We start from the raw sequence: 14,515 nt of genomic DNA on the forward strand, positions 1-14,515 counted from the left end.
ATTCAGTGTATCTTTTTGATCCTTTCAGGCTTTCCTGGTCCTCTGGTATTTGATTTGTTCCCCAAATTAACACCTGCAGACTATTTCCTGTTCAAGTAACTGTCCTACCTACTGGCTTATTTTAACTGTTTGCAATCATTGTTTTGTCTGTAAAATATATTTGTGATTGCTTGTGATTATCATATAAGTATACATTATTGTTATTATTTATTGATGACATGGATAACTGAAAGCTATACTAAAAATTCTGGTTTTATACTTATAATTTATTGAATACATAATATATGACAAATAATTGATCTTTTACATATTTTATTTGGCATGATGTACATCATTACAATACTACTTTAAAAATGTCAAACAACTTTTAAATTTATATTTAAAAACTTTTGAGAATTTATTATATTAAAACTGTATTTATATTATTTTATCCCTCCTTCTTCCCTAAACTCTGCCCATGTTCCCCACATTCTCACTTCCTCTTAAATTAATGAGCTCTTCTTTAAATATTTGCTCTCTCTCTGTCTGTCTGTCTGTCTGTCTCTCACACACATGCACGAACATACATAAACACAAACACACACACATGCTTGCTGATTCTATTTAGCATTGCTTGTATGTGTATATGTTTAATACTGGCCACTTGGGATTCAATAACCTATGAGGGAGTTCATCCCTGAAAAAGCCTGAATCTTTATCTCTCAGCAGCCATTAATTGCCTATGGCTCTTCATCTAGGGGTAGGTACTTGAGAGATTTCCCTCACCCAAGTTAACATATCACCTGGTCTTGTCATTATATGGTTCTTATATAAGTGAACATACTTTTGAGATTTTGTGGATATAGCTTTCCTGTCAAATAAAGAAGACACTATCTCATAGCATCCTGGTCCTCTAGCATTTACAATCTTCTTGTACCTCCTTCCAGAATGTTCCATGAGGCTTAGGTTTAGGGTTTGTGTTGCTACTGTATCTCTTGGAGTTGAGGTCCCCACAGTAAGCAGAGCTTTGCATATTGACTTTACTAAATGGTCTGTCTCTGTTGCACAAAGAAACTTCTTTGGTGAGAGATACATCTGTATATGGGTATAAGGATAAGTATTTAAAATTCAGCTATAAATTACACGGGTTAAGAAAGTAGCAGTAAGTGGGTTCTCCTCTACAATCCATGACTTATGCAACCATGGGTAGCTGATTAGGTTTACAGCACCAGGCATGGATTCCAGCATGAACTGGCTGTACATCCAATTAGAGAACTGTTGGTTACTCCCCTTCCTCCAAATATAAGTTTACTGTCGTACCATTGCACGCATATTGTGTCACGTTTGTCATTGTTGAAGCTCATAGGTTTTACATCTGGGTAGCACTATTGATTGTTTTTCTCCCTTGGAAGTTTGCATAAAACCTTTAGATAAGATGACAATTTGTTCTTATGATTGATTTTCCTAAGGGAGCTCCAGGTCTATTCTTATAAGTCCCCTGTTTAAAGTGTGTGCTGTCTTCAATAATACTGACCTTCAAGTTCTGGGAGACAACCAAGGACATGGTCAATAGCCAAATTGTTTTAGAAGATTCTTGAATTTCTTTGACCAAGAACTTGAAGAAAAGTTGTTCATGTTTGGCATTGGGTTTTGTTTGTGTCTCTGAAGTAGCTAAATCTTGTCTGTCCTAGTTTAAAGTTGGTGCACTGTAAAGAAACCTCTGTATTAGATTTGTCCTTTCTTTTACCTTATTTTCTGCTCACTGATAAGTGCATTTTGGATAGTGAACTTATTTTATAAAACTACGAGTTCTATCTATTATTTCTTTTTTTCTTTTCTTTTTTTAGAAGCCAAGACACACATTAGCACACACAGAAATCACACAAAATCACACAACTAGAAGCCATAATATATATGCAAAGGACATAAAGTGTTAAAAAAAAATTCACTGACTTAACATTATGAGACAAAGAACCTTCAAAGGTGCCATTGTGTTTGTTTTCTGTTAGCTGTCTACTCAAGGGCATGAGGCCTACCCTTATGAGTGTCTTATTTCTTCAGTGAGATTCCCTTGAGTCCATTGATGTTAGGAGATATTAAGGAATAGTGATTGTTGCTTCCTGTTATTTTTGTTGTTATTTTTATGTTTGTGTGGCTATCTTCTTTTGGGTTTATTGAAAGAAGATTACTTTCTTGTTTTTTCTAGGGTATAGTTTCCCTCCTTTTGTTGGCATTTTCCATCTATTATCCCCTGTAGTGCTGGATTTGTTGAAAGATATTGTGTGAATTTGATTTTGTCATGGAATATCTTGTTTTCTCCATCTATGGTAATTGAGAGTTTTGCTGGATATAGTAGCCTGGGCTGGCATTTGTGTTCTCTCTCTGTCTCTGTCTCTCTCTTTTGTTTTGTTTTGTTTTGTTTTGTTTTGTTTTGTTTTGTTTTCCAAGACAGGGTTTCCCTATGTAGCCCTGGCTGTCTTGGAACTCACTCTGTAAACCAGGCTGGCCTCAAACTCAGAAATCCCCCTGCCTCTGCCTCCCAAGTGTTAGGATTAAAGGCATTTGCCACCACTGCCCTGCCAATTGTGTTCTCTTAGGGTCTCTATAACATCTGCCCAGGATCTTCTATCTTTCATAGTCTCTGGTGAGAAGTCTGGTGTAATTTTGATAAGTCTGCCTTTACATGTTACTTGACCCTTTCTCCTTACTACTGTTAACATTTTTCTTTTTCTTTTTTTTTTTTTTTGTGCATTTTGTGTTTTGACTATCATGTGATGGGAGGAATTTCTTTTCTGATACAATCTATTTTGAGTTCTTTAGGCCTATTGTATGTTTATAGGCATCTCATTCTTTAGGTTAGGAAGTTTTGTTCTATAATTTTGTTGAAGATATTTACTGGCCATTTAAGTTGGGAATCTTCACTCTCTTCTATACCTATTGTCCTTAGGTTTGGTCTTCTCATTGTGTCCTGGATTTCCTGGATGTTTTGGGTTAGAAGCTTTTAGCATTTTGCATTTTCTTTGATTGTTGTGTCAATGTTTTCTGTGGTATCTCCTCTATAACTGGAGTTAAGGATGGTTATGAGCCACGATGTGGGTGCTGAGAACTAAATCTTGGTCCTCTGCAAGAGGAACAAGTGCACTTACTTGAGTCATCTCTCCAGCTCCAATCATTTGTTCTGTTTGAATCCCAGTTGTTTGGTTTTGTAATCCCACCTTAGAAACAATGGAAAGCAGAATCATACAGAATATACTGGTGCAGTACTTGAATGTCAGAGTTGGTTTACTTTAGTACTATCCTTTGATAACACTTGCCTAGTCCCAGTTTATGAGTGTTTTGTTCTTAATTATCTTCACTGATTATGTTTGTTTGTAACCTGAATGTGTACAGCCATTGCCTTTCTGGGTTTTGAATGTTTAGAATGTTGTGAAATTTCAAAGTATGACTAAACTATGCATGGCACCAACCATTTGGGTCCCTCTTCAAAAGTGTAGTTGACATGCTAATTCTGCCCAATATAGGACTTTACAACTACTTTGATTTGTGCAGCTACCATTGGTACTTCCCATTTTTAGCAGTAATTTAATGTTAATTTAGATGTAGTCTTGAAATACCCTCCAGAATAAGAAGAAAACCCTCCTACCAAGTTTTACAGTTGGCCTTCTCAATCTCGTCAAGATGCTCTGAATCTTTTCTCTCATACATTGCAGTTTCCCTTTATGTGGTTAACATCTCTGGCCTGGGTAGAGAAAAATCATGTACACAAAGAAACAAAGACAAAATATTGATTTATTTATTTAATATTATTTAAATTCATTAAATATAGGCATGTAATTTTTGCAACCTTACTTTTAATAAGTGCTCAACTTCTCAAATTGGTAGTCTTTTTCTTTGATTATTATCATCACTCCCATATATATATATATCCTGCTGTATTTATTTTTGTTTTGGGGTAACCTATTGGTGCTTCATCTCTAAGGAGAAGCTGTTCCTTTCTGTGTTAGCAGTCATTAGTTAATTATCGATCTTTGTCTAGGGGTAGGACTTCCCACCACTAGCCCATTTCAAGAAGTATTTTAATCACATATATATGGTTTTAGAATGAGTTTCTTTCAGTAGGAAGATTTACCCTAAATGTGATTAGTATCATGGAATTAGGTAATGTAGTGAACCATGTTCAGGGTAGTTCTCCTAGATGACTATAGATACAATCAAATTGACAATTATCATCAACCATTACAGTAAGCAAGGGGGCTCCCTTTCTTCTGAAAATATAGGAGCCTGTTTTGTTACTTCAGACAACTTTGATCATCACTGATTGAACTGAGCCTTATTTTTGAGTGATGAAAAACAATTTATATTGTGATAAGTAATGATTATCTCAAACTCAACTAGAAATATATAGTTATGTCAACTGAGTGATTCTACCCTTGAAAGAGAAGTATAAATCTGAGTATACAAGCATAGTTACTACAATCTTAAATATGATTTAAAAAAGTTAAGTAAAATAAAAGCTATATATGTTAACAGGTATCCTGTATACATATACACATACATACATCTTAGGGAAGGAATAGTTGGGGTAGAAACCAATGTTAAGTTCCACAATCACTAGGAGAACTACCAAAAGATACAAAAATGTCTCTGACCACAGTTCTCATAAGGACGACTTTCCTCTTTAAAATTTCAGTAAACAGTTTTTATTGCTAGGAATGAAGTCTGAATGTGTTACACTTTCATAGATTGCTACATCTTAGCCTTGGAACTCTGTAACTATCTCATAATCAGGAATGTTCCCATAACCATTTTGCTGCATACCATTTTGTTGGTTGAAGACAAAAGTCGCTATGTGTTGGTTTGATGCCATTTCTTATTTCTAGGCAATGCCCTAAATGGAAAAGTCAATACTCTTGAAATATATAGAGTACACAAGTTGTAAACAGCCAATAAAGCCATTTTCTTATTTCTTTGTTCCTACAGAAACTCCACATATTGCATGAAGGTGTCAATGTCCTTGACTGTTGCAGAGAATGAATCAGGCCTGTGCTACAATAGCAGGATCCGCTACTTAGAAAAATCTGAAGTTACCAAAAGAAAGGAGATCTCATGCCCAGACATGGATGACTTTAAGAAGTCTGATCAGGAACCTGATGTTGTATGGTACAAGGTAACTTAGCATGAAGTCTAGATTTTTTTAAACATTATTTAAAAGCAGCCTTGGGGGTTGAAATAAAATTGCCAGTTTTTGATATTAAACAGTTTTCTTGGAAGAATGAATAGATTTACAAACAAGTAACATGGAGATATATCTCCTATATGTCACTGACTTTCATGCATTTCCATCCGCAGATGTCAGAAGCTGACTGACTTTGCCCAACTGCTAAAAAAAAAAAATCCACCCAATCAATTAAGGATAAAGTTAAAAAAAAAAACCACACAAAACAAATTAGTTGATGGACATATAGAAATACTATGCTCTATAAAGAAGACAGGGCCATCATTATCAGTAGTACCACCTATGAAGGATAACCATTGTTACCATGATGCATACGATGAGCTACTACATTAGAGGCAGAAGTGACAAACAGGCTTCATGCTACTCATGTAAACACAGTTAGGAACACAGTTAAGGTTATGGTTAGCTGGGTGTAATCTATATTCAGAGGTCTAATAGAAAGTCATTGAATGAAGAATAGATTTACTTATGTAGAGACAGTATTGAAGTAAACATGAGTGGAAACTGCTAACTCTTACTCCTAAGGAGCAATCAGTGGAATTCAGAAAGAATGAAAGTGGTCTTTCAAGAGTAGTAGCTTTAGAAGAGCATAGTAAGTAACATAGCCTCTCTTAACACTTGCCTACATTTCTGAAGCCAGTTATCTCCTCCCCCCAATAGAACACAGGACAAAAGCAGATAGGTAGAATCAGACCTTCAATTGCACTAGACCTAGACTAAAGCACACGAGGACAAGCCTGGTAGAAAGCAGAGAATAGTTACACAACTTTAGATACATTGTTCTTGCTACAATCATGGGGCCTTATAGTTCTAAACTATTTTCTAGAGCATAGCACCTGCCACTTTATACAGGCTTATATATGATAGCCACAGGTGATCAAGTACATTTTTTATAGGTGCTGTGTGCATTATTGGACCAGATTTCTTAAGAGTTAAATTCTTTTTTTGGTATGCATCTACATTTCTTTTTTTAAATTTTTTATTAGGTATTTTCCTCATTTATATTTCCAATGCTATCCCAAAAGTCCCCCATACCCTCTCCTCCACTCCCCTACCCACCCACTCCCACTTTTTGGCCCTGGCATTCCCCTGTACTGAGGCATATAAAGTTTGCACGACCAATGGGCCTCTCTTTCCACTGATGGCCGACTAGGCCATATTCTGGTTGGGTAGGGGAGTTGGGGGGAGGGTATGGGGGACTTTTGGGATAGCATTGGAAATGTAAATGAGGAAAATACCTAATAAAATATATATAAAAAGAAATATAGATGCATACCAAAAAAAAAAAAGAGTTGAATTTGGTTGTTTCTGTAGGTGTCTGTGGTCCTGCACTACCCAAGGATTCTGATACCTGAACATTCAAAGCTGGTAGAAAATTTTACATTTGAAAACATGTTCATTTCACACTTGGAGTAACTTACTAACAAATACCAAGAGAATGTGCTCAACTCTCACTTCCACTCATTCTTTTTTCTTACAAAGATATTATTATTATTACAAATAACATTTATTCCCTCAAGCAGACTATTGAAATTTAATGGAAACTTTCATACTATCATCAAAATCCTTTGCATCTATGAAGTAATTACTATATTTTATTCACTACAATAAGCTTTGTCTCTACATCATCCTATCTAAATGTCAATACAATTCTGTATGGTGAGTGTTTTTATGCTTTTTAATAATGAGAAAGAATCTTCAAGAGAAGCAACGTATTAAATTTATTTATGGTGTGTGTATGCATACACTGTAGCTATCTTCAGACACACCAGAAGAGGCATCAGGTCCCATTACAGATGGTTGTGAACCACCATGTGAGTGCTTGGAATTGACCTCAGGACCTCTAGATGAGCTATTAACCACTAAGCCATCTCTCCAGCCTGAGAGAGCATTTTCTTAATTACTATGCTTTTCTACAATGCTTCAGTTTTGATCATGGATCCTTCAATAAGATGTAAGGTTCATGAAAACCAGCCATGCTCCTACCTTCAAAAAGAAGTAATAAAAGAGTTCACTTCAATTTTTTTATGAGGAAAAGGCGAGTTGACCTACCCCAGAGATAGCAGCTGGAGGTAAATTCCAGGCCAGCAAGCTCTTTGTGCAGTAATTCATTCTATCTCATCTTCTTATCTTCTGCTAACTTCCTTCTGCCCCTTTCCTTATGTCTTATAACACCCCTAGTCACTTACTCCCAGGAAAATGCTACCCCCTACTCCCCTCTACAAATGAACCAATAAATACAGAACAAAAGGATTTCAAAGCTCTGCCTGAGTAATAATGTCTAAAGTCTAGTTTATTAACTTTAAATTATCTTAATTGATAGAAAAGCATAAAATTGTGTGTAAGAGTTGTGCAATGTGATGTTTTAATGCTTGTATACATTTTGCAATATTTATATTGCAATATTTACATTAGATTAAAAGAATCTATCTCCTCAGGCAAGTATCATTTGTTTGTGTTGAGAATGTTCAAAATCCTTTCTTTTAGATATTTTATAAAAATTCAATACCTTGTTAATTATAGTCAACGTACTATAAATTAAAACCATATCACAAACTTTTGAACCTATATGAATGTAAATTCAAGAAGTTAACCTCTTCCCCCTCCTCTATACTGTGAGTTCTCTGCTCTCAACTTCTAAGAGATGCTTTTTGCATTCTAAATGTGAGTTAAATCATTTGGTACATGTCTCTTTGCACCTGACTTCAGTTAATGCAATAATCTCTAGTTCTCGCCATGTTGTCATAAATGACAGAAGTTCTAGGATGTCATAACTTTTTCCAGTTACCATTACACTCTATCTGCATAACATATTGTCTTTATTCATTAGTTGTACATGTAAGTAGTTCCCGATATCCTGCTTTTTGTTTGTTTGTTTTACTTTCAGTAAAATTTGCCCTTTTCCTTTAATATACTAAATGTTTGTCCTCTGCATTGACTCCATCTTTAGAACTACTATATAAATATTTTATCTCTATTTTGTGGAAGAAGAGACTAGAGACTCAGATAGAAAAACTAAATAGTAATGTATGCTTTTCATTTTTGGATATGACACTAAAGAATCTGTGAGGCATCCAAATCTGTTGTTAACCATTGAGTCTCACATTAAAGTTCAAACAAACCCTAGAAGATTCTTTGAGGTACTAGGAAAATATTTTCTTCTTAAAGTTATTATTTGGGTATGGGACTCTGTATCCTTTTTGAAGTCTAAATTTCCTACCTGACAACACAGGAAGGAAATTTTCTCTGGCTATAGAACTGCTATGTGAAGTGGAGGATATATTTGTAGAGAGTTCATTCTGGGATAAAACCTAGTTTTGAAATGTCTTATGTCTTATTTTCCCAGCTCTTTTGTAGCTATCTTTACAAATATGCAATCTTTACAATCTTGTTTTCATTATGTTCACCTCTATTCCTTTAATTGTCTCTCTTACACTGTTACTCTTACACTCTTTTGTGAGTTTCCAAGATTGTGTGAAATATGTTGGTGGTAACCTCCAATGGCTATTGTCCTCGTCCCACTTGTATCACAGAAATGAGTCTTAGCTGGTATGTATTCACAAAGGGATACTGGGATACTGAGAATATATTCATAAAGATGGATGAGCAAGCCAATTTTGTCTGTGCATATAATGCAAGGGATAAAAGTAAGTGGTCCAACTGGCTTCTATTGCATTTCATTGGTTAACAGAAGGAGGACAGGAGAGGAGATACACTTATAGAAATTCTTCCTGATACTATATGAATGACAGCTAGACACTGGGGTTAAACATTGCATGACTTTTATTAGCATTTTAGAAATGAGAAGAATATTTTATTTCCTGAATTAAAAACATTTAATAACTTCTTATTCTCTGTTAACAGTTTTCATAAGAGCATCTAGTCTTTTTTAATATTTTTCTTTATTTTTTACATTACTTTTCATCTGAATGTATTAATTTTACATGATTATATCCATTATACATTTTTTATACATGTATAGAATATATGTATTTTTGTTATGCCATACCATTACTGCAATTTGTCCACCTTCACCTCATTCCTTAATTTCCCCAGGAAGTTTACACTTCATTTATCTAATTTAAAAAGGAAAGGGAACTCTAGCTTTTCAAGAATAATAACAGAACAAACACAAAAATGTACTTTGGCATTCAATATTCTCCTAGCTTAACTAGTTGTCTCAATTGGTAGCCCAATGATAATGAAGAAAACGATGGCAGTTTGACTTTTTCTTGTTTTCACTAGGCCTGTCTAACTGTGGATGTTTCTCATTAGTTATAATTGATACTGATTAAGAATAAATGATTTCATATTCATTTATTCATTCATTCATTCAATAGATCATTGGCTCTATGCTTAATTTCTGGGTAACAACTTGGGTAAGACACAACATTAGGAACTGGCAATGGTGTAGTGATGAAATTAAACACATGGAACCATTCTCCTGGAGGTAATGTATAAATAAACTGGCTCTTCTCAATGCTCTAAGAAGGATATGTTTCAATCAAAATATGTGAGAATAGCTTCTACTCTTGACTAATAGCATCCTTGTAGTAAGTCAAGGGCAATGCCATGTATGTTTTTCACCAAAATGAAAGCTTAAAACAATGATTTAACTGTTTCTCAACACATAGATGGAAAGATCTCCCATGCTTGTAGAATGACAGGATTGATATAGCAAAAATGGCCATATAGCTAAAAGCAAAATACAGATTCAGTGCAATGCCCATCAAAATCCCAACTCAATTCTTCATAGAGTTAGAAAGGCCAATTCTCAAATTCATTTAGAATAACAAAAGAAACAGGATAGTGAAAACTATTCTTAACAATAAAAGAATTTCTGGGGGAATTTCCATCCCTAACCTCAAGCTGTACTACAGAGCAATAGGGAAAAATCTGCATGGTATTAGTACAGTGACAGGCATGTAGATCAATGGACTAGAACTGAAGACCCAGAAATGAACCCATACACCTATGGTCACTTGATCTTTGACAAAGGAAGTAAAACCATCCAATGGAAAAAAAACAGTATTTTATTTTATTTTATTTTATTTTATTTTATTTTACAAATGGTGCTGGTACAACTGGCAATCAACATGTAGAAGAATGTAAATAAATCCATTCTTATCTCCCTGTACAAAGCTCGAGTCCAAGTGGATCAAGGACCTCCACAAAAAAACAAATACACTGAAACTAATAGAAGAGAAAATGGGAGAAATCCTCCAATACATGGGCGCAGGACAATATTTCCTGAACAGAACAGCAGTGGCCTATGCTCTAAGATCAAGAATCTACAAATGGGACCTAATAAAATTGCAAAGCTTATGAAAAGGCAAAGGACACTGTCAATAAGACAACATAGCAACTAACATATTTGGAAAAGACCTTTACCAACCTTACATCCAATAGAGGGCTAATATCCAATATAGACAAAGAACTCAAGAAGTTAGTTTCCAGAGAACCAAATAACCCTAATAATAATGGGGAACAGAGCTAAACCGGGAATTCTCAACTAAGGAAATCCAAATGGCCAAGAAGCACCTAAAGGAATGTTCAACATCCTTAGTCATCAGGGAAATGCAAATAAAAACAACCCTGAGATTCCACCTCACAGCAGTCAGAAATGCTAAGATCAAAAACTCAGGTGTCAGACAGGCGTGGTGGCACATGCCTTTAATCCCAGCACTCAGGAGGCAGAGGCAGGCAAATTTCTGAGTTTGAGGCCAGCCTGGTCTACAAAGTGAGTTCCAGGACAGCCAGAGCTATACAGAGAAACCCTGTCTCAAACAACAACAACAACAAAAAAAAAAAAAAACAAAAAAAAACAAACTAAACTAAACAAAACAAACAACAACAAAACAAACAAACAAAACCTCAGGTGTCAGCAGATGCTGGCAAGGATGTGGAGAAAGAAGAACACTCCCCCATTGTTGGTGGGATTGCAAACTGGTATAACCACTCTGGAAAACTTTTGGTACCTCAGAAATTTGGACATAGCTATACCACTCCTGGGCATATACCCAGAAGATGTTCCAACATGTAATAAGGACACATGTCTCACTATATTCATACCACCCATATTTATAATAGGCAGGAGGTGGAAATGACCCAGATGTCCCTCAACAGAAGAATGGATATGGAAAATGCGGTACATGTACACAGTGGAATACTATTCAGCTTTAAAAACAATGACTTCATAAAATTCTTAAGCAAATGGATGCAACTTGAGAATATCATCCTCTTCCTTGGGCACAAACCCAGTGGTCAGGAGCTTGGTCACACCAGGATCTCAGGGTATCAGAGGCAGCTTGACTCCCAGGAACTCTGACATACCCAGAATATCAGGATCACGGGATCCTGGAATCACAGGATCACAGAGAAAGCTGGACTCTGAGGAGTTCTGAATGAACTGAGATTATGGGAAGGACAGGCTCCAATCAGATATATGGAGGGCAGCAAGCATTTGAGATAATCAGATGGCAGGAGGCAAGCATAAGAACAGAATCAACAGAAACCAAGTTTATTTGGCATAATCAGAACCAAACACTCCCACCATAGCAAGTCCTGAATACACCATCACACCAGAAAAGCAAGACATGGATCTAAAGTCACTTCTCATGATTATGATGGAGGACTTTAAGAAGGACATGAATAACTCCCTTAAAGAAATACAGGAGAGCAGAGGTAAATAGGTGGAAACCCTTGAAGAGGAAACACAAAAATCCCTTAAAGAATTACAGAAAAACACAACCAAACACGTGAAGGAATTGAACAAAACCATCCAGGATCTAAAATTGGGAAAAGAAACAATAAAGAGGGCTGGTGAGATGGCTCAGTGGGTAAGAGCACCGGACTGCTCTTCCGAAGGTCCAAAGTTCAAATCCCAGCAACCACATGGTGGCTCACTACCATCCATAATGAGATCTGACTCCCTCTTCTGGAGTGTCTGAAGACAGCTACAGTGTACTTACATATAATAATAAAAAAATAAATAAATAAAATAAAATAAATCTTAAAAAAAGAGAAAGAAACAATAAAGAAATCACAAGGGAGATAGTAAACCTAGGAAAGAAATCAGGAGTCACAAATGCAAGCATCACCAACAGAATACAAGAGATAGAAGAGAGAATCTCAGGTGCAGAAGATATGATAGAAAACATTGACACAACAATCAAAGAAAATGCAAAATTATAAAATCTCCTAACCAAAAACATCCAGGAAATGCAGGACACAATGAGAAAACCAAACTAAGTATAGTAGGTATAGAAAAGAGCAGAGATTCCCAACTTAAAGGGCCAGTAAATATATTCAACAAAATCATACGATAAAACTTCCATAATCTAAAGAAAGAGATGCCCATGACAATACAAGAAGTCTACAGAACTCCAAATAGATTGGACCAGAAAAGAAATTCCCCCTATCCCATAATAATCAAAACAGCAAATGCACAAATCAAAGAAAGAATATTAAAAGCACTAAGAGAAAAAGGTCAAGTAACATATAAAGGCAAACCTATCAGAATTACACCAGACTTCTCGCCAGAGACTATGCAATCCAGAAGATCCTGGGCGGATGTCATATAGACCCTAAGAGAACACATACATGCCAGCCCAGGCTACTGTACCCAGTAAAACTCTCAATTACCAGGAATGGAGAAACCAAAGTATTCCATGACAAATCCAAATTTCCACAATATCTTTCCACAAATCCATCCCTTCAAAGGATTAAAAAAAGGAAAACTCCAAAACAAGGAGGGAAAGTATGCTCTAGAAAAAGTAAGAAAGTAATCTTTCCAAAAACTTAAAAGAAGATAGCCACATGAACAGAATTCCAACTCTAACAAAAATTATCAGTAAGCAACAATTACTTTTCNTTAATATCTCTTAATATCAATGGATTCATTTCCCCAATAAAAAGACAAAGACTAACAGATTGGTTAAGTAAACAGGACTCAAAATTTTGTTGCATACAGGAAACACACCTCAGTGACAAAGAAAGACAATAACTCAGAGTAAAAGGCAGGAAAACAATTTTCCATGCAAATGGTTTCAAGAAACAAGCTGGAGTAGCCATTCTAATATGGAATATAATCGACTTTCAACCTACCATTATCAAAAACGATAAGGAGAGACACTTCAAACTCATCAAAGGTAAAATCTACCAAGAAGAACTCTCATTTCTGAACATCTATGCTCCAAATGCAAGAGCATCCACATTCATTAAGGAAACTTTACTAAAGCTCAAAGCGCACATTGCACTGCATAAAATAAGAGTAGGAGACTTCATCATTCCACTTTCACCAACCGACAGATCATGGAAACACAAACTAAACAGAGACACAGTGAAACTAACAAAAGTTATGAACCTAATGGATTTAACAGATAGCTACAGAACATTTTATCCTAAAACAAAAAGATATATCTTCTTCTCAGCACCTCATGGTAGCTTCTCCAAAATTGAGTATATAATCAATCACAAAACAAACCTTAACAGATACAAGAAGATTGAAATTATCTCATGCATCCTATCAGATCACCACGGACTAAGGCTGATCTTCAATAACAACATAAATAATAGAAAGCCCAAATACATGTGGAAGTTGAACAACAGTCTACTCAATGATAATTTTGTCAAGGAAGAAATAAAGACATAGAAGACTTTTTGGAGTTTAATTAAAATGAAGGCACAATATACCCAAATTTATGGGACACAATGAAAGAAGTCCTAAGAGGAAAACTCTTAGCTCTGAGTGCTTCCAAAAAGAAACTGGAGAGGATACACTAGCAGCTTGACAGCACACCTGGAAGTTCTAGAACAAAAATAAGCAAATTCATCCAAGAGGAGTAGATGGCAGGAAATAATCAAACTCAGGGCTGAAATCAACCAAGTGGAAACAAAAAGAGTTACACAAGGAATCAACCAAACCAGGAGCTTGTTCTTTGAGAAAAATCAACAAAATAGATAAACCCTTAGCCAGACTAACCAGAGGACACAGAGACAGTATCCTAATTAACAAAATCAGAAATGAAAATGAAGACATAACAACAGAACCTGAGGAAATCCAAAAAAAACATCAGATCCTACTACAAAAGCCTATACTCAACAAAACTGCAAAACCTCAACAATTTTCTAGATAGATACCAGGTACCAAAGTTAAATCAAAATCAGATTAATGAACTAAATGGTCCCATATCCCCTAAAGAAATAAAAAAACATCATTAGTAGTCTCCCAACCAAAAAATGCCCAGGACCAAATGGGTTTAGTGCAGAGTTCTATCAGACCTTCAAAGAAGATCTAAT

The 14,515-nt window shown here is 35.6% G+C and overlaps 1 protein-coding gene across 1 annotated transcript in view; it reads left to right on the forward strand.

The window, feature by feature from the left end:
• Nucleotides 1-14,515, forward strand: part of Il1rapl2 (interleukin 1 receptor accessory protein like 2) — a 1,226,021-nt gene that overhangs the window by 626,249 nt on the left and 585,257 nt on the right. The window contains exon 4 of the mRNA XM_021152978.1: nucleotides 4,960-5,146. Coding sequence (XP_021008637.1) covers nucleotides 4,960-5,146 — 187 coding nt within the window. The remainder of the gene's footprint in view (nucleotides 1-4,959; nucleotides 5,147-14,515) is intronic.

This window comes from Mus caroli, chromosome X (genome assembly GCF_900094665.2).
Source record: "Mus caroli chromosome X, CAROLI_EIJ_v1.1, whole genome shotgun sequence".
Classification (NCBI taxonomy): domain Eukaryota; kingdom Metazoa; phylum Chordata; class Mammalia; order Rodentia; family Muridae; genus Mus; species Mus caroli.